The 21,590-nt window shown below is 37.0% G+C and overlaps 2 protein-coding genes across 2 annotated transcripts in view; both read right to left on the reverse strand.

Annotated features, from left to right (window-relative positions):
- The window catches only part of LOC306860029 (msx2-interacting protein-like), a 33,555-nt gene extending 19,530 nt beyond the window's left edge, over positions 1-14,025 (reverse strand). Inside the window, exons 1-3 of the mRNA XM_079401551.1 lie at positions 13,774-14,025; positions 10,954-11,274; positions 5,972-6,598 (exon numbers count right to left, since the gene is read on the reverse strand). Of these exons, the coding sequence (XP_079257677.1) occupies positions 5,972-6,598; positions 10,954-11,274; positions 13,774-13,856 (1,031 nt within the window). The 5' untranslated portion in view covers positions 13,857-14,025. The remainder of the gene's footprint in view (positions 1-5,971; positions 6,599-10,953; positions 11,275-13,773) is intronic.
- Positions 14,026-14,938: 913 nt separating this feature from the next.
- Positions 14,939-21,587, reverse strand: LOC306860085 (uncharacterized protein). Its single transcript, XM_079401610.1, has 14 exons — positions 21,503-21,587; positions 20,832-20,987; positions 20,620-20,748; positions 20,422-20,519; positions 20,215-20,341; positions 19,998-20,092; positions 18,908-19,088; positions 18,721-18,804; positions 17,948-18,034; positions 17,670-17,742; positions 17,360-17,537; positions 16,850-17,267; positions 16,391-16,572; positions 14,939-16,292 (listed from the first exon to the last, which is right to left on the reverse strand). Exons 2-14 carry the CDS (start codon positions 20,968-20,970, stop codon positions 16,209-16,211), a joined length of 1,875 nt encoding a protein of 624 aa, XP_079257736.1. The 5' UTR covers positions 20,971-20,987; positions 21,503-21,587; the 3' UTR covers positions 14,939-16,208.
- Between the last annotated feature and the right edge of the window lie 3 nt (positions 21,588-21,590).

The following is a 21,590-nucleotide window of genomic DNA, read 5'->3' on the forward strand; positions in this document are numbered from 1 at the left end:
GTTAAAAAGGTGAAGTCGTATTATATGACCCCTTTAAATAAACAAAAGGTTGCTCACCGTACACTAACAATCTTTATGTAATCTGCCGAGCATGATCAGTTTTACAGGAAAAAAAAAAAGAGGAAAGATATTGGTGGCCACGCGTGAGAGAAAATTTATACACAGACCAAAGATGCATCTACTACTTACTAGGGCTGGGCGGTATATCGTGTTTGTACGATATATCGATATATTCTTTATAAGCGATACAATATAAGGCAATACCGTTTATATAGACATACAGTGCCCTCCAAAAGTATTGGAACAGTAAAGACAAAATTGCTCTGTTGATTGGAGTCAAGACATTTACAAATATGATTAAAAGATGAATATGAGACAAAACTACAGAATGTCACATTTTATTATTGGGTGATTCAAAACAGATGTTTTACCAGCTAAGAAGTTCAGCACTTTTAGAGTTTCATCCCTCTATCTGATGTGAGCATAAGTATTGGAACAGTTGCCTCACAGGTCTTTCTAAGTGATCAGCTGTGTCCTGTTGCATTCATTCTTCAGATATTAAAAGCAGGGAATGTATCGTATCAGTTATATCCATTACTTCTGTACTCTGAATCTTGCATTCGATGATGACACACACAAACCAGGATGAAGATGAGGGAGCTGACTTTGAGAGAAAAGCAAGCAATTTGGATGCTAAAAGAAAAGAGGAAGTCAGTCAGAGCTCTAGCAAAAAATAAGGCATGGAGAAATCAAGAGTTTGGAAACCACCAGCAACACCAGCAACCAACGACAGTAGTTGATGAAAGAAAACAGAAAAATCATAAAAGCTGTGAAAATGAATCCTAAAAGACGTGTCTGTAAAATCACCAACAGCTTCCAGAAAGCTGGGGTGATGCTCTGACAATCTACTGTCCTCAGGAGACTTTGACACAGAATTACAGATGCTACACAGCAAGATGCAAACCTCTGACCAGCACCAAAAATAGAAAGGCATGATTAGAGTTAGCAAAAAAGCACAAAGGTGAGCCAGAAGAGTTTTGGAACGGTGTTTATGGACCGATGAGACAAAGAGGAACATTTATCTATGTGATGGGAAAGCAAAAATGTGGAGAAAAAAAGGGAACTGCAATGATCCCAAGCATACAGCCTCATCTGTAAAGCATGATGGAGGTGGTGTCGTGGCATGGGCATGCACGGCTGTCTCTGGAACAGGCCCTCTCAAATTTACTGATGACTTAATGTATGATGACAGTAGCAGAATTAATTTGGAAGGGTACAAACCCATCTTGCTTACCAATATTCAAGAAAATCCCAGCAGATTCATTGGGAAGTGCTTCATATTGCATCAGGACAATGACCCAAACCACCCTGCCAGTTCAGTCAAGGAATTTATAAGAGCAAAGAAATGGAAAGTCTTAGATTGCCCAAGTCAATCTCCAGATGTAAATTCGATTGAACATGAATTTCACCAGCTGGAGAGGAGAGTAAAGGCAGAAACTCCCCAAAACAAGCAACAATTGGAATTGGCTGCATTAAAGGCTGGGAAACGTATTTCAAATGATGAGACCAAGAGTCTGGAGATGTCTATGGGTCACAGACTCACTGCTGTGATTGTGCGCAAGGGATCTGCAACTAAATAATAGCTTTTAATCTTTTATATCTGCCTTATGTTCAACTGTCCCAATACTTATGCTCACATCAATGAGTGGGATGAACTCTAAAAGTGCTTTTCTTTTTATTTGATAATACATGTATGTGTTGAAACGGCTAATAATAAAATGTGACATTCTGTAGTTTTGTCTCATATTCATCTTTTAATCATATTAGCAAATGTCTTGACTCCACAGCCAATAGAGCAATTTTGTCTTTACTGTTCCAGTACTTATGGAGGGCACTGTAGTTACAGTGGTTTGAAACGAACGCATCTGAAAATATAGCGGAGGACACAGACTGAGCTGCTGCGGAGAAAGTGCATAATACAATTTGTTCTAAACATGTGACAAACTTTATATGAAGGGCTTTAAAATAAAAAAAAATAAAAACTTATATAGAATAGAAGCCTATAGTTTAGTTTCAGTTTAAAACGGCTCTGACAGAAAGGCTGTGTCTGCAGCTGACAGAGACGCGTTGTTTAATGTGTTTGAGATGTGCTGTTTTCCTAAATGCCTAACTTACATTTCACAGGTATATTCTCCATCTGTAAATGTTAGAAAGCCATGGAAATGCTTCCATTTTGCTGTCAGAAGTGCATGAGCCTTCTGCTTTGAGATTAAAAAACGTCACAGACTTCATTTAACGAGTGCCGCAGTGCGCATACGCGCCAAAGAGAGCGCAATGAAATAGGAGCGCAATAATTCTGAATAAAATATAAATTTTGCTGAAATATTTGTAGTTAATAAACAATAAATGTGACATGTAGAATTTTCAACCTACAAGTAAGTGTATTTGTATGATAGCACTAACTGTAAAGTGACTGTAATGTGGTAATCAAAACAGCCTTTTTACTCAATTAGTCTGTGCTTTTTTTTATTATTTTCATTTTTAGTTCTGCTTTAAAAGCATTAATTTTGTTTTTAGATTGCAATGTTATGTTAGAATGTGATGTGATTTTATCTCTTTTTTAACATAATATATGCCTGTATGGTTACATTCACTTTATTTGTTTAATCCAAATACAAAAGTGTATACCGAGATATACACCATATACCTTAAATCAGCCAAAAAATACAGAGATATTAATTTTTGCTCATATCGCCCAGACTACTTACTGACTTGAAATGGGTGAATACCAATAAGAACTGTAATCAATTTAGTAGAAAGCTGATTAACATAATATTCTTCATTGTAAGTGAAATTTTTTTTTTTAAACATCTCTGGTTTCTTTTTAAAGGTACTATAGCTTTTAGTGATAATTTAATACAAAAAGAAAAGGCAACAAGAATCTTTAAAAACAGTAAAGGTTGACTGGGTGATAAGCAATGTTGAACGACAACAAAAGTATGTTTACCGTTTCCAACTAACTAGCCTACTTATTTTGAAATCGGTATCCATTGTTATCAACCACTTAAAAACCTTGGGGATCACCAAGACCACCAAAAACAAAGCCATCACATGCCATTACATGAGCATGTGGATTAAGTCCAAAGATCAGCAATTTAGCAACTGAGAAGTATCCTACTATGACCCCTAGGGTAAAGTAGGATCCAAACTCAGGTAAAGAAAGCCAGGCAAAGACTGTACCATCTGCGACAGCTGAGGAAATTCAGGGTCTCACCAGCAATCCTGAAAACTTTCTATTCAGGGACCATAGAAAGTGTATTGACTCAGTGCATCTCAGTGTGGTATGGAAACAGCTCCAATCAGGACTGCAAAGCACTACAGAGAGTTGTGCGCTTAGCTGAGCGCATCTCAGGGTCTACTCTCCCCTCTCTGCAGGACATCTACCTCAAACGCTGCAAAAATAGAGCTGTCAAAATAATCAAGGACTCAAATCACCCTGGTAACCAGCTATTCACTTTGCTTCCATCTGGTAAGCGCTTCCGTAGCCTGATGGCAAAAACTGAGAGACTTAGGAGGAGCTTCTTCCCCCAGGCCATCAGGCTCCTAAACTCTAACTCTGTGTCATAACATCACTTGACCATGTAAATATCACCATATCAATAAGCTATTCATAATTTTTCTCTACCTCATATTGCTGCTATTATATACCCTGTACAACTTTTTTGCACATTATTTTGCACATTCCTCTTAGTACTATTTAAGTCAACAACATACTGACCTGCACATTTATATTTATATTTTTTTATCTATCTTTTTATTTTATTCTTTTATTTTTTTTTATTTTTTTTATTTTTTTCTACTTTTCTTCTCTTAATATTTGTATACTTTATAATTGCACTGTCCTTGGAGCGGACCTGACCTACATATCACTGCTGGTTATACTCTGTATAATTGTGTATGTGACAAATAAAACTCTTGAATCTTGAATCTAGGGATGCACCGAAATGAAAATTCTTGGCCGAAGCCAAACAAAAATGAAACGCTGGGCCGAAGGCCGAATACCAAACACGTTTTTTTGCATTTTTTCCCCATTCTTGCCATTTTTTTCACAATTGCATTAATTAAATAGCCAAAATGTGCTTTTTACTGCTTTGTCCTGCTTTCCAAATAATAAAAAAAAAAACAATTACAAAACAACAATTAAAAAATATTTACTTAACACTGAACATTTTTTAACATTCTATAATACATTATACACAATTTAAAATTAGTAAGTTACTAAAAATTATATTTTTTTGGCCATTTTTGAGACCCCCGTTCTTGAATCAGGTATGTATTTTTTACTGCACAAATAAATGCAGCCTTGCTGAGCAGAAGAGACTTTCAAAACATTAGAATATATTACAGATCCCAATTTGAACACTTTGTGAATGTTATAATAAATGTATAGAGCTGTTGTAGGGTATTTATTATTATCGTTATCTTGTTTTTTAAATTTTTTTATTTTAAAGAACAGTAAAATTACAATACTAACATTTATAAATGTTGATGGAGTTGTTGCTTTTTCTTAGATTTTACTTAGATCTAAACCTGCAGGAAGATCTTAGTGCTTCTTTTTATTGACAACAGCATACAGATATTTAAATGAAAAAATATTTGACGCACGTATCACATTGTCACGTCTCTAAAAGAATTATAAAAATGTTACTGAGCAAATGACGAGTAACAGTGTTTTAGTGCAGATTTTTCTTGCGCTTTGGATTTTGAACCCTGGCACCGCGAGCTGCACTGTTTGAATACATGCAATTTGTGCAAAACACACAACTCTGCAGTTTATTTACTAATCGTTTGAGGCCATTTCGCGATTTCAATCGTCACAGTAGCCAGCAACAATCACCTCTTCCTCTTTTCATCCGAGACACGAGATGCAGCGCTAAGCAGTCTCTCGCTGTCGGTGCTTCGTGCTTGTAATAATTTTTGCATCTTTCTCTGACAGTTTTAAATACTTCCACGCTGCAATTTTCGAATTTTCAGGCTCTTTTCGAAATTGTCTGCTTGCTTGTATCTCTCTGCGTGCCTGTGACTTCAGTTCCTGCCGAGCGCGGAGTTTTTTTTAAGTGCAGAATATTCTAGTCCCGGCTTTCGCCAGACCATGTTAACGTGTTAAATTCACTGAACAAATGCGCATGGTCTGAGTAAGTAAAACTAGCATTCTTTTGTTTTTAGACAATATAGCCAACATGAAGTAACGTACATTTTTAAAAGCCGTTTTAATGCTATTCCTTGATAAACGTTCCTATTTTTTTTTTACTTTTGTTTTTATATGTTGGCTAACTTTATATGAAAATGAAGAATTCTATCAGTCTATTGATTGATTTTCCATTTCTGCATTGCTCCAGCCGATCTGAATAAATAAGCTATGCACTGGTTTATGTTGAGTGTATGCTCTTTCTTTTTTTCTGTTTAACGACTGCCTAAAATTAAATGATGATAATGCGAGGCAAGCATACGGCATAATCGTGACCTATTTTTTTGCAAAAAATAGGTCAAAAAATTACCTATTACGGCATAATCGTGACCTATTTCATTTTTGGGGGGTTTCTAGCTTTTAGACTAGTCGACTAGTTGGATACAAAATTTCCATTTAAACGACAGTCAAATTAGACGAAGCGCACATCCCTATACAGTAGTAAGTGAGTGTCAATTTAGAATTAAAAAGAATAATAAAAATCAAAGCTTCATTTGTCATAAACATATTATGCGGCCCCTCACTTAATGTGGAAAATTTGATGTGGCCCTCGAGTCAAAAAGTTTGCCCACCCCTGGACTAGTCGGATACAAAACTTCCGTTTAAACGACAATCAAATTAGTCGTAGTGCACATCCCTACCTTTAACATATAAAGATTTTATTTTAAATGTCCTGGCATCGATATGCTAAAGAGATGCACCAAGATGCTTTATTGCACTTACCTGCCACTGCCGCTGCTGCTGGTGCTGCTGACAGAGTCAGAGCTGGAGGAACGACTGTGGGATCCTGAGCCACTGCGGGAGCGTGCTGGCCGCGCTGCTTGACTCGGCAGCCTCTGTGGAGATGGATTGTGTGATTGCGAAGAGTGCGGTGAACGACTCCGACTGTGGTGGTATGTCCTTTCTCCTCGTCTGCCTCTTTCTTCTCTGTATAAATCCCGATGGACCACACTGGCGAGTGTGAAAGCTTCACGGGCACGGGGCTCATAACGAGTCTCTGCAGTCTCAAAACGAGTAGGGCTCCGGCTTCGTGAACCATAGTAGACAATGCCTCCCGGTGTCGAGCCGCCACTTCCTACTCCAGCAGCGCTGCTACTGCTTCCACCAGCACCGCTGCTTCCTGCAACACTCCCTGCAACACCAACACTGGCCCCTGATGAGCTGCCTCCAATGCTGCCACTGGCAGAACTGGCACTCCCGCTAGCACTACTCAGGGCCCGGTCCCTAGAGTCTCTGTAATAATCAGTCTCATAGTGACGTTGGCGATCGAAACTGCTGCTGTTGCTGCTGCTACGCTCATGGTGTCCATAGGCACTGTGATCGTAAGACCGCTCCCGACCCTCCGCAGCCCTACAAGACAAGGAAAGGGATGGAGGATGGCAAAGAAAAATGGAAAGAATGAAATGAATGTTATTTTCATCCCTGACAGGCATACGAGTCAAGTGACATGCGTTGAAGAGTGATTTAAACAAAACATAAGACTGCAAGTGCATGTTGGAAAGATGCTGTCTTGGACTGTCTTTTATTGTAGCATTCAATACAAATACTGATACCAGGTCAGGACAACTTGGACTTTTTTGTTTGGGTATTCATTTGGGATTTTGCTTTTGCAATTTACTCTTTTTGCATTTCTGAAATCAAACTGAATCCATACTGAAAACAAAGGGGAAGAAAATAATGCATGACAAAAGTCATGCATGCCATGGTCAGTCACATTCCAAGTTACACAGGGTACAGAAAAAAAAAAAAAAATCCGGAGATTCACTTACTTTACAATGGCAATTTACAATTTTCTAGATAACTAAAATGAACTATTTTTTTAATGCATAAAACTACCGTTGTTGTCTTTTTTAGTGAGAAATTGCAATTACATTACACTTAGAGATGACCAATTAGATATTTATTTTCTTCTGTATTACCCTGAATATAATAAAGCAAATATGTCTTTTAATTAAAAATTCTAGACAACCTACTTCCTTCTATGATAGAATGACATAACCGCATATTACTGCCTCATTTTGTGATTTAATTAACTAAAAGGAATGAGGTTTCATGAATACAATGAAGTCATTCTCAAAGAATAAAATCAAAGCCACAGGTTATTAAAACATTATTTTGGAATAAAGGTCTTTTACAATAATACGCTCCAACATCATTTGTTCTGGTAAAGCTGTAGAATAATAATTCATGTGGAGAGTGATTCTAAACCATGTTTTTTTTTTTTTTCAAAGAGGAACAAAATAATAATGAAATGGAACGAGTAAAAGGAACGCCATGACACGCTAAGCTCTATGCTTGCTTCACTATAATAGCCATTTTGAAACACTTGAAGACTTTCAGTTTCAGTAGCCCTTTTCAAACTATTAAAACATAACTGCAATCATTCCAAAACCAGTCAAAAACTACATATATTTTTTAAATCGCTGAGGGAAAAAGCAGTAATATTTTTATTAGTGCTGTCAAATGATTAATTGCAATTAATCGCATCCAAAATAAAAGATTGTGTTTACACACTATACATATCTATATGTTTGTGTGTGTGCTGTATATTTATTATGTATAAAGACACACACATATAGCAAATATTTTGAAAATATTTACATGTATATACTTCTATTCATATAAATTATATCATATATAAATATATTTAATATAACATTTTTCTTAAATATACACATGCATGTGTGTGCATTAATACACAATACATTTACACAGTACACACAGATATATTATGTAAACAAAAACTTTTATTTTGGATGCGATTAATTGTTTGACAGCACTAATTTGTATATTTTAAAAATGATATACTGATGAGTTCTGCTAATTTTATAGAACACGTAACAGTTTTAAATCAGTCAATCTACCAGCCAGTTTTTCAATATCTTACAATGATAAATCTTTGGGTATTTAAACTTATACAAATAATCAAATTGCAAATAAAAATTTATTCATTTACTTTTTCAAACTTGAATAGTCTTGTGCAACAGAAAATATTAATAACCAATAGCCTAACCTATGAGAGGTAGTCTATTACAATATTACTACCAGGGTTAAGAATTGTTCTTAGGCATGACAAGAAGCAATGTACCTAAAGTCTGTTTAATCTTGCAACAGAGCTACCAACAGCATTATTAATAATGACAATAATCAAAATAAAAATAATATTTCGCAAAGTTATACTGACCACTGACCATTAGTAACTGCATGGTTGCCAAGCAACATAGCAGATTTACACATTATTATATTAGCTATTTATAATACAAGTAAATTCTGTCATGTTTAATCACTAAAAGTTTGAAATGACACCTAACAAATTCCATTAAAAGTTTAAGATGCAGTTTCTCCAGAATAAGTATTTGTTAGTCCTGACAGTGAGTGATAGTGAGCATGTTGCAACAAATCAGACCTAGCTAATTTAAATAAGTTTGGTTTCCTTTAGAAAAAGATGCTTTTGTTTAGTGAAGCCAGCTGTGTAACTTGACTGTGATCAACCTTTACAGTACATATAGTCCACTCCTGTAATTTCCACAAGAACTGACAAACAGTGGTGACACATTGCATCACAACACTCCACAGCTCATTTGCCATCTCCTTCATTTTCATAGAGCTGTTATGTGTTTGGCTAGCTTTGCTGTATTATTTAAAGTGATTTGAACCTTTTTTTTTCTTGATAAGCCTCAAACAATATTCAAATTATTCACGTAGGTAAAGCAGAGAGGCAAAAAGCCAGGGAGTGTGAAAAAGAGTGAGAATCAGGAAAGGGACAGCAAAGTGAGGTAAACAAAATCTGCAAATGCCAACAAGCTACTAAAAACAGCCTGTTTAACAGCTACATCTGTTAGTGGGAGATGGAAAAAAAGACAGGGGATCAAACTAGGGGTTAGAGAACAGCTAAAATACACAGGGCAGAACATACCAACCTTTTCAGACAGCGGTAACCCGACCTACAATTCCAAATACAATTTAGGGAGACAGAACTTTGTGAGCAAAAAAGGGGGTTAAAAATGTAGAATGTAAAAATGGGAAGAAAAAAAAACAACGAAGTAATCCTTATCTTTCAGGATCCAACTTAATAGTTCGGCCAAAAAGAATCCATGCATCTTAAAAAATAAGTCAATATCAATATGGGAAAAGCATATGGAGGTAGAATGTCCGACTCAGTTCAGTGCAAAAAAATCCCCATCAGATCAAAAACAGGCTGGAGAAAGAAGTCCAAAAATATAAATCCATAATGTTGTTCTTCATACAGCATTACTTGTGTTCTTTATTTTCATTAGTCCTTTGAAGCGAAATATCTCTGTAGATGTTTAAAAACATGAAAATGTAATTTTTTTCTGCATGATGCCTCGGTTCTTTTAAATCCCTCTTCAGTGCATTTAAAAAAAAATTGATTTAGTTATTTGGAACCTTATCCCACCACCTCCTTACAGCTGAAAACAGTTCATTTCTCTGATATCCCAACAGAACAAGGTAGGTACCAATGTTCTAATCGCTGTGAATGGTAATAATCCAAGTCAACTCTGAAAAAAATGGGCATTCGATCAATGTTTTACAAATCCCAGTGGAATCTTCATTGATGTTTGGAAAAAGAGATCAATAATCCATTGGCTTTGGAATAGTCCATTAGGAGAAACCGACTTTCTTCTTAACTGTAATGTATCCATCGTCTGTTGTAGTCCCAGATCCATTATGGGGCTTTGTAATCCAGTGGCATATTTCACATCCAAATCGAGATGTCTTTAGCCCCACAATAGCAATACCTCCATGCTTTACTTTGTGGATCCAAAAATCAGTTCTTTCTTCAGTATATTAGACCAAATGCTACATTTAAATCCGATTTTTTTCTTTTCTTTGGGATTTAGGAAAAAAAAAGCAAAAATGAACTTAAATGGTCTAGAAATAAGTAATGAATAAATAAAGAGATTTGCTCACTGCGTTTCTGTCACATTCTACCATGTTGATCAATGGCAGAAGTCTCCCATGTAATTAAAAGGCAAACCCTAACACCACAAATAATCCCGAAAAAAAAGAGAAAAGAAACCGTAGTGATAGAATATCCTTGTCATTGGGTAGTATTAATCCAGTGTGATTAAGTATCCAGAGAATACCATCCAGAGCGCTCCAGATCAAGGAATGGCAAGAACTGATCCTAAACCACCCATTTCAATAATCCAATTACCAATCAATGGGTCTTAATTGATCAACACCGTAATCGTGTTACAATAACAGAGCGAAAACACATGATGTAACCCATTAATCCACCTTGGGCGGTACAGTACTCCAGAATAGGGCAATTCCAGGTAAGGCCACGGTCACGGATTCGTTCTCACTTCCAGAAATCCCGGAATATTTTGATATCCGAAACATGCCCTGGATTCTCTTCGCAGCGATATCCAACTCTGAGAGAATCCGCATGCAGAGGCACGCTAATCTCTACATAAAGATAATGAATTTTGGTGCATGTTCACCATGCTTTGACAAACTTCAAAACTGGTTCGCTTTACACGGTGAGCGATGACAGACCTCAACCATCAAAGCGTGATGCCCAAATTAATACCCTCCAGTGTGTTCTCTTAATTTCCCTCATGTCACCCGCCCCCAAAACAATAAATTAGCTCAATTAATGACGGAAATAACTGGGAGGGAGAGATGAGTTACAAGAAACGAATGGTCCCCCTGCCTTCAGAAAAACTATGTCCACTTACCCGTCTAGTCTGCGTTCAAAGCGTCCCTCTCTGCTGTGGAGTGACACAGGGGGCCCATACACAGGGCCCCCCGCCCCCCTTGTGAACCCTGAAACATCCCGCCCACGAGTGGCTATGGACAGGTTATCATCCAGGCCTCGAGCTGCACTGGGAATAGTTCCTGGCTCATTGTAATCGGTGCGTAGGTCCCTGTCTCCCATCTTGTTGATAGAATTATGAGCTTTCTGAGCACTCTTAATGTCCACAAAATCCACAAAAGCTGCCACTCCACCCTCCGATCCACGTTTCGGGAGCACCTTGACACTCTCCACACGTCCATACCTAAAAAAGCAAAAAAAATAGCAGAAAAGGTATTTAATTGTAGCCAACACAAATGCATCGCATTGCATGATACTTGCAATCAATTATGCTGATATGAATAACCATCATACATATTGCCAATCCGCAAAGGGCAGATTAGATGGTGAAAAAGACTAAGTGAAAACAAACCTGCATGCCAGTCATTTGTGCAATATGTAAATAAGGCTATTCAAATAAATACAGCCTGCCTTCAGCATCATCACACAAAAATGTACCACTGTATGAGTAGCATCAACCATATGCCAGTAATATCTCCCTTCATTTGAATACATCAATACTTATGACAAGAAAACCAATATCAGATTTTGATGGCCTGTTTCTGGTGCACCACAGAATTGCAAAATAGCATCTTGCTGCACAATATGTGTATGTGAATGCCAGAATTCAGTCAAATCATTCTGGCTTGAAACGTCATTACGATGTTTTCATCTGCTCTATTTACCTCTTCTGGACATGTTTAATAAACGTACATTAATTTTTACAGTACAATTCTTGAAATATGGTGCTTGTATAAGCCTCATGTAAATATACTATGCCTTAATTTAAACAAAACAGGTGGTAAGACAAATATGAAAATGTGTAATAAACAATAGGCATTCAAATGGGTGCTCTAGGTGAGCAGCTGTCTGACACACCAGTTCTCACACTCACTACACAATCTCAGTCGCCATTTTACAAAGCTATTCACACTGCTTATTCATTCTCGCGTCCCCCATCTTCAATAAGTACCTCTGCCGCACTGACCTGAGCTTTGACAGACACCGTACACAAATCACTTCGGGGTACATAAATATGTTCCATTTATATATATATACACATCTATATATCTGTATTTATTTCCTGTATACAACAGAAAACTATTTCTCCTTTAATATTCCGTCATAATTGAGCATGAGCCTGTTTTTAGTTAGTTCCCATTCAAGGGGCGACCGTTATTACCACGATTCAAATCTAAATAATAGACAACAAAAGCCTGGCGTTGAGACAAAAAAGCGGTGGGTCAAAAATGAATCAATTATTTACACAAATCTTATATGTAGGTTCTCTCATACTAGTGCCTGCCTCCAAAGTAATATCTTGCTATGTATTGTTATGATGTTCAGCCTAAACATCTCCAGCACAATACATGCTACACAACCAAACAAAAACAACATTATGAGGAGTTCGGTCACACCTGCATTTTTCAAAGACTTCGTCTGTGTGTTTTGATTGTATTTGAACAAATATGTGCCTGACAGACTATATGCATAAGTGTAGGTAATGAATGTGGTCAATAAAGTCGTTATACAGCCTTTAGTCAAGTCAATTCTATATGTTCAGCGCTTTTTACACTAACTTGTATTGTTTTAAGGGGATTTAGCGAAAAACATGACGTTACTGTTTATAATACCTTCGTCGCATAGAGCTGGGCGATGATATAAGTTAGTTAACATTTTGCGACGATATAAACAATCATGTAAGTTAGTTTAGACTTGCGATGTAACGTTAGTTTCGCTTTACGTGACTATACTGTATCTATACAGATAAAGCTGGGTATATTTAGATAGCCAACCTTTTATAGAGATGTATGCGATAATAAGTTGTTTTGAGACGATATAAACAATCAAACAACCGACTTTAAAGTCAGATGTATTGGTGTAATACCTCGCATTACCTAAATCGAAACAGGTGAGAAATAGACATTAAACCCCTCGAGTAAGTGGGTGGTTTTGAACGCTAAATGCTTTTTAACACTGAATATCATGCCTTGTTGCCATACTAAACAGCCCATGTGTGTGAGTATATTCACCTCACCACCATACACAAACTTCTGGCTGACAACTTAACGTAAACGTCCTATTGGTGCAGTAATAGGAACTGTCGCCACATGTTCATAAACTGACACAAATGGTCATTTGCAGGTTGATCCTTAACATTTTCGGACAGAAACTCGCCTTGAAAGTATCTCCACACTGCTATTGTTTGACCTCTCCTAGAAGCAGCCACTGACGGTCACCTTTTCATCACATCTGAGCCGAGCTCAAAACAACACCCACTGTAATGCTTATAGTAATACAGACAGCATTTAACGTTAGCCCATTCAGCTCGCTCGCAGTATATTTTCAACCACCAAGCAACAAACGTTAGCTACAACCTTTCAATAGCGCTACTGACATCTGGGTTGCAAATTAACGCAAGTTGAAGCCAGCAGTAATGCAGCTACAAGTAACGCGCTTGTATGCGACCCTCCGTGCTAATTAGCAACCTAGCGACGACTGCGACTCTCTAAAGCTAACTCGCTAGCCAGCGTACGTTAAGTGAGCCAAAACAAGCCAACTCAATAGCAGCGTTGCTGCGAAAGTTGTGGCACACGTTTAAGGTGTTTAACTCTGCACCGGTGTGCTGCTATTGTTTTCCCCCAAACACTTGAACGAAGCACATTGCTGGATGTTGTCTCGCTCTCAGCAAATCGTCACTTACCGTTTGAAGTGCTCGATAATTTTTTCCTCTCGTACATTTTCTGGTAAATTCCCCACCCATAAATGTCTGGTTTCCCGGACCATACTGCGTTTTGGTGTCCCCCGATCATACAGAAGATTTTACTGAGTTAAATCCGGCTGAATGTGTGTTACGGTGGGCGAGTAGTTCCTCTGACTCGACACTACGCTTGAAAGCTGTGTTGACTACGAGAGCCTCAACCTTGCTGTCGAGGAGCGCGCTCCGGTTCATCACGAGATCGCGCATATGCAATGAGCCCTCGGAATACCACATGGATCAAATCATCGGACATGACATATTATATTGTAAATCACTTTTAAGTGTTAAAACGTGCATGTACGTTGGGTTAATGCCCTGGTTTAGGTTGCAAGGTAAAAGTCAGACTTGGTTGCCTTTGCTTTAGTATGACATTTGGCAGCCTGTTTGTAGAGCAGGATTTGAAAAATGCAAGTTAATCATAATCTTGGGGTGTAAAATGTGAGACGTGTGGTTTACCGCAAACTCTTTATTCACGAGTCAGTGGCAGGACGGTGTATTTAGCAGTATTTCTAGCTTCAGTACTGCTGCTTTGTATACGTTTGCACATCCATTTGTTTTCCCAAAATCCAGGTGGGAACAGTCTGTTTTATTTACAACTCGCAAGTCAAAACAAAAGACATAATGAGATCCTCTGTAGTCGGCTGAACTAGTGTATTTAGTGCGGAAATAATTAAGCCAACTGGATGATTCTCCCTTATAATAGTCGGATATGTCCCATTTTTAACTGCAACGATGACTTTAACATGATTAGTTAACAGGAAAGACAAGCATCGCGTCGTATGTAAGATTAATAATTAACGACAGTACAGCCTGTTAACAATTAGGATCACGTGTCCAAAATGTAAATAAAGGCGATGATTAATCACTAGCTTATTGTGGCAGTTAAATGCCATCTTGAAGAAACACCCAAGATAATGCCCAGTCATGTAACATTTCCTTATTAAAACAAACATTTGTCTGTTTTCCAACTATGCACGAGGCGGATAATTTGGTTCACGCATGCGCCAGAATGCGGCAAAACGGGGACCGCAATGGATGAATCGCGCGTGCGCTTTTCACGCCCACAGAGAGTTTGACAAAGAGCGATCACCACAAACTCTCTGAGTAGCAGAACATTCTGGAACTTGAGCAAGCCACATCTTCAGATTCAATCTTGAGCTTTTACTGGAATTGCACGGACTTTCTGGATCTGCCTAAATCCTTAATATTTATGGATTAGAACTAATAAAATGTAATTCTTTGACAGTTCTTTTGGGATTGGATTTGGGATTGGTTGCACGTTGGATGTACAAAAAACGCACTTTAGGCCTAAACAATGTTGTATGTTATACAATAAATGAATCCCCTGGATACTTGGGACAACAAATGTGCTTTTTTTCTTGCTCCTAAACACAAGACGGTGTGGCAAACTTCTAAGGACGTGAAGACATGTATTGCTTTAGCAAATTGATAAGAATAATTGTAATGTATTTATTCGACAGAGGAAACGACGGGACTGTAAACAAAAAAAGCGACAATGTGGAATGCGTTTGAGAGAAATGTTTTGTCCTTGTATGTTTGAGCGCTTTAAATCGTCCTGGAATTAAACACATATAGATTGCATACCAGAGCGATTTAAGCGTCACAATCAGATTCTCGACGTTCTTGAATGTTCAGTTGTTCATTTTTGGCGCCAGTTATCGAAAGAATGTTCTTTGAAATCATATCTATGCTTTGAAATATGACGCCATTTTGAGCATAACCTAGTGCAGACAAAACCCAGCACAACAAAAGAAATGACAGCGCCGCGGCCATTTTGTTTCCAGTGGAGCTATTCTGGGGTTCAAGTTCAGTTGAACTTCTTTAGCGCTTGGCTGCTTCCAAGGAATTGACAGAACTGAATTGTTACAGGGCTAAAAAATGTTAAAAGACAAGAAGCAATTATTTAGTTTGTGTAATTGCTACTTTTAACTGTTTTTGTTGTGTTCGTTGTCTTTATTATAATGCCAGGGTGACCCTGGCCAAATTTCTTACTGTTCCTATCCAAGTCATAGATAATCAAAATTAATATTGCTTGCTATATAAATAGGCCTATAGGTGTAGAGGAAATGTATTTCACCATATACATACAGATATTGAGTAGCTATATTTATTATTATGGAAGGCATTCATATGTTTTTTTCATGCAGTACTAAAATGGTAATGGATTAAATCAGCTTGAAATATTTAGGAATTGAAAGGCACATATCTCTTAAATACTTAAATGTAGCTAAGCTTTTTTTCAGGCAAACCACAGACCCTCATGGGATTGTGTTTACAGCCTAGATTGTATTTTGCAGAGATGTGTGTTTGTGTGTATAACATATAAATATATAGGTCAAGTTTGTTTTCATCCAAGCCTAGTCCAGTTTCCTTTCGAGATTCCTTAGTTCTCCCCGATTTCCAGGTCTTTTTAATGGGCCTTCAGGTACGTAGGTGACATGCTGTGAAAATACAATATGTTATTACATTTTATGCACAAAATATCTATTGAATGCCTTGGGGATCAGATGAAGAAATGCAGTCAATTATTAGTTCAAACCTGATATATGGCTTCCAAAAGGTCTTGAGATGTAAACAGGCATGTAGCTTCGCCAGTGAAGCAGATTAGAACATGGAGTACATCTGACCAGCTGCCCACTGTAATCAGTAACACAAAAAGCCCACCCAGTCGCACAACAACTGTATTGAGAATCTGCTGGCCAGGCGGATGATGTCGATCCTCTGAACGATTAATAATATACTCATGATTAGACTCAAAAGATGGCCAGTTTTTCCATGAAATGTACAATACTGTTCAAATGTTGGGGTCAGTAAGTTTTTTTTTTTTTTTTTGGTTGTTTTTTAATTAATACTTTTATTCCGCAAGGGTCGATTAATCAATTTAAGTTATGCAATAATCAACATATCAATTATATAATTTCAAATAAATGCTGTGCTTTTAAATTCAGTGAACAGAACCGTATTAAAACCATTACATTTTTCCATTTGATTGTCTTACCATTCATGTACACAACCAGCAGAGTGTAGCAGATTGTGAGTGGGGTCCAAAATCTCAGAGCCTCAGTGGTTGATAGAAAGTGTTGGTTTATGTTTGATATCGCAGCAATTCCAGATACACTAAAAGTTATAATTAGGGCACTGCAGAGCCAGGTTAATATAGAACTGCCAGTGGTTAATAGTCCAATGCAAAGTCCACAGTAGGGCTGTGTACTATGTATTGGATACATTGTATTTACATGTCGCCATACTCTGCTGCACCTGCTTGCCAAGAACCAGCTCAGTCCAACTGCAAGGAGCAGGCTTAGCCAGCCTTGCGGTGCCCCCTCATGGAGGAAATTGAGGCTGCAGGTTAATGCACAGCCCAAGGAGAACTGACACTGGACAAGCAGCAGTAACAATGGGTCAATTATTGAGTCCTAAGCAAAAAGAAACAGAACATTTGATCTAGAATGATTTTGAGTTGTCATGCACAAATGTATTAAATGTCACAAATAAATTATGCTCATACTGATCCTCCTGTGATCCTTGCTGAAATGGCTCTAAGAGAGAACTCTAAAACTACTAGGGATACAACGCGAGACCCCACAACTGAAAGAACCACTGTTAGGATCCAGAACTGAATTTTCTCCGTTAATCCACCATTTAGTCTGTTCCGTCGTTTTATGTCTGTTTCAGGATCTGCGATACTTAAAGAACAGACAAGTGAAATGTACAAAAACATCAACACAAAAACTGTTGTATCTTATTATTTAAATATTGTATCAAATATCTTTAGCCATACAGCATGGGTTAGACAACATAGCACATATAAATATTACCTCTGTTCCTCAACAAACAAGTAAGTTTTTAAAAGGTTACGAAGAACCCATATTCCGCAAGCACCCACAAGCCCTGTAATTAACATAAACACAAGATCATATATATATATAATTTCACCATGCAGGGCAAGATTATACCAAAAGATCATGTTTTAAATACTATTAGCTATTTATGTGTGAATAAGTGAATAAATAATCTATTGTTATCAAAATTATATCAGTAAATTAACTCCTTTATTACTGAACATTTGTGACAGAATGTTCATTTCATGACTCACCTAGTAAAACACTATGTAAAGGAATAGCACTTGGTGTTAGCCAAGTAGGAACACTTGGCAGAAACCGGGAAAGGAAGGACAACATGCCTATGTGAGTGAGAAATTGTTTAATGCACCAATGATTTGTTAACATAGATACTACTCAAATTGGCCACACACACACAAAACTAAATCTTAACAAATCAAAATCATCAATATTACTGACCTTATTTTGTTATTTTCAGTTGCGTTGTTTGCAAACCTCACTCACGTATAACCTTTATCAAGTGCAAATATGAGAGTTGGAGGTTTGGTAGCAAAGTCTCAAAGGTCACTTAGGCCTTAATCAGTTTTTACAACTGTATGGTTTATTTACAGCCACAAAGTTGTGATATTAATGTATTACCATAATTATTTCTGAGGTCTGTTCCTGAATCAAAATTGTAAAAATATGAAATAAAAAAAACAACAACAATTTCTGCCCTCTGCTGGAGATTACTTTCATTTCCATAAACTGATATCATGTGTACTTTCCAGAGATTTTATGAGGGGACTTGAACTGTACAATGCATTCAAGAGCTTTGAACAGTCAACAGTTACCACCCATCCAGAGTAGTACATTAAGATTACAGTTTGTTGCCCAACAATGTACTTTATGAGGAAAAATAGAAACATATGTGGGATTGCATTAACAATAATCATTTATTTAGGAAATTGTAATTATGTTTCCTGGACTAGAAAACAAACACACTTCATTTCAGTCTTTCATATTGTGAACCGTATTGGAATAGGACAATTAGCCATTATTTTGTAATAATGTTCCTCAAATGCAGCATCCTCTTCTGCACTGAAGTGATTCTTCCAGTCACCAACGTCACCTATCAAATAAAATAAATATCAATTCTGAAAAATAATAGAACAAGTCCAATTTAAATTATTCATAACATGTTTCTCAATCATATTTAATAAAATAAAAATCACCTTTTCTCATGAACTCCGAGGCTGTGCGATCAAAGATTGTATCTGGGATACTTGAGTAGTTTGCCATGGGGTTTTCTCGCATAGCAGAAAACGTTGTCATTTGCACAATATGCTCTGTTGTACTTTTTGACAACTGTCGTCCAAGGAATTGAGCAATGCGGGTTACTTCGTGAACAGGGTCCTGAAATTATAAATTATACAAATTACTAAAATACTCATACTTAGTCTCAAATACTAAGACTTTTCATATAGGCTCAAAAAGTTAAAGGTATAGTTCACCCCAAAATTAAAATTTGCTGAAAACTGACTCCACTCAATATGTAGATTTAATACAAATTTGTATAATATCACTTATCACTTATGAATCATAATGGGAATCTAAACAGCTGATAAAAGCAACACAATAATCCACAAGTAATCCACGCAAGTCCATCAATGAACATTTTGTGAAGTGAAAAGCTCCATGTTTTTAAGAAACAAATCCATCAAGTCATTTTAACTTTAACAACTGCTTCTGGCCAAAATATGAATCCATAATAACATCTCCTCCTGTGAAAAAGTCCATCACCTGTTGTTCTCTCACATCAAAATCCACTAACATATTTGTTAGTTTTGGACAGTTTTTGGGCTGTTTTCGTTTGTAAACAGTGTTTGATCTGTGCATATTTCTCTCCTAATTCAGACAAGATTACTTTTTAACTGGAGAAAGCAATGTTATGGATAGAGGACTTTCTCTATTTTAGATGGAAGGAATGGTTTGAAGTTAAAAACATCTTAATGATGGATTTGTTTTTGCAGACATGCAGCTTGTGAATTACTTACACTACTTGTGGATTATTATTATGTTTTTATCAGCTGTTTGGATTGTCATTCTGACGGCACCCATTCACTGCAAAGGATCAATTGGTAAGCAAGCGAAGTAATGCTACATTTCTCCAAATCTGCTCAGATGAAGAAACAATCTACATTTGAAATTGACTGAGGCTGAGTATATATCAGCAAATTTAAATTAAAATTTTTTGGCTGAACTACTTTTTTAACAAGAAAAAATATGTAATATAAATATATGTTTTGGAGAAAGCTGACTGACCCCTTTCATGTCCTCATAAAATATGTAAAGGATTTTCTTGTTATGCCTTTCCTTCCAGTATCCTTTAACATGGTCATACCAGGGTCCCCAACCCACTGAAAAAAAACAGTCATTAGGAGATCTTCATTTAAGATAACATAATTAAGCGTATTCACATTTTACACAAAACAAGGCAATTGCTGTAGTGAAGAGTCTAACTGCAGTATGCATGACTCACATTCCCCTTTCATGAACTTCTCCAGATATTGTGGCCAAGGGCCAGGCTCTGGCTGGTAAAGATGCATGCGGTCAAAATGATAATATGAAACCACAGTGTCCTTCGGATTACGGGCCATATATATAACCTTTGGAAAAATGAAAGTGGGTTTAGCATTTACATTATATTGTATTTTTCAATACAGCCCGTGAATTCTAACCCTCTAACCTTGCAACCAGCATCCCAGAAAGAACGAGGCACAAGCTGAATGGGAAGATGAGTTTTGATAACACGAGGGGGATCCATAACTTCCAACTTAGTTATACCTATAACATTAGAGTTGAATTTTTTTGATGCATAGGATATACCTTGCATGAAATTATAGATTTGAAGTTGCTAAACAGTGTTTGGTTCTAGAAAACATACCAGAACTTGAACCATCAGGAGCAGTTATCTCTAAGAATGGCATGCGCACCTGAGTGGGTGCTCGCTTGCACTTTTCAACGTCTCCGTCATTCAGGATGCTATCCACTACTTCCTGTATCCAAGTAGTTCCTTTTACAGACAGGATTATTTCATTGTTCACTTTGCACTGTGTTGTTTTTATCACGTTGTTTTCAGTTTTTTTTGTACTCTACCTGCTTTAGGATATGTGGCAATGAGCAAATCCTCTTTTGACGCCTGGAACTCTTCCACTCTTGCCCAGTACTTCACCACCCGCTCTAGTAATGGGACACCCTGAACTTGACTCAGCCTCTCCCGTGTTGTCCCATCCATATTTTCCTTATGATTATCTGTGATTGAGCATATAACCGTTTTAATAACTCACCACGAAAACGATTATATGTAAGAATTTTTCTATATCTAATACTTTATTCTCTCAATAGGACGTTTATTATGTATGAAGTTGATGTTGATAAATGTGTTATTTAGTAGTAGACTACAAAATGAAACAATTAAGCTGGTTTTAGAAGAAAATATGCCGTTTTTAATTTTGGTTACACTTTATTTCGATAGTCCACTTTAGACATTCTACTAACTATAAGTAACTTTGTAACTACATGTCAACTAATTCTCATTCATTTGCAACTACATGTCTACTAACTCTCAGTAGGGTAGGTTTAGGGTTAGTAGAATAAGTTGACATACTTGCAAAGTTTCTCATGGTCAGTATGTTGTGGACCCATCAAAATAAAGATATTAAGCAGACAGTCTACTAATACTCTAATGACTGCTAGTTGACATGTAGTTACAAAGTTACTTACTGTTAGAAGAATGTCTAAAGTGGACTATCAAAATAAAGTGTTACCTTAATTTTTTATACGTTGAGAACCTTGGACTGAAGCAGACGAGGTGCGTTTTGTTGTTGTATAACTTCTCGGTACTGGTTTGTACAC

The sequence above is a fragment of the Barbus barbus genome (genome assembly GCF_936440315.1).
Source record: "Barbus barbus genome assembly, chromosome: 40".
NCBI lineage: Eukaryota > Metazoa > Chordata > Actinopteri > Cypriniformes > Cyprinidae > Barbus > Barbus barbus.

Bases quoted from the DNA above. Each gene is read 5' to 3' on its own strand.
- LOC306860085 (XM_079401610.1), bottom strand. From the start codon at position 20,970: ATGGATGGGACAACACGGGAGAGGCTGAGTCAAGTTCAGGGTGTCCCA. The intron at 17,538-17,669 runs GTAATATTTATA...CTGTTCTTTAAG, and splicing joins TTGTTTGTTGAGGAACAGAG to TATCGCAGATCCTGAAACAG. The intron at 16,293-16,390 runs GTTTGAACTAAT...GTATTTTCACAG, and splicing joins TTTTGGAAGCCATATATCAG to CATGTCACCTACGTACCTGA.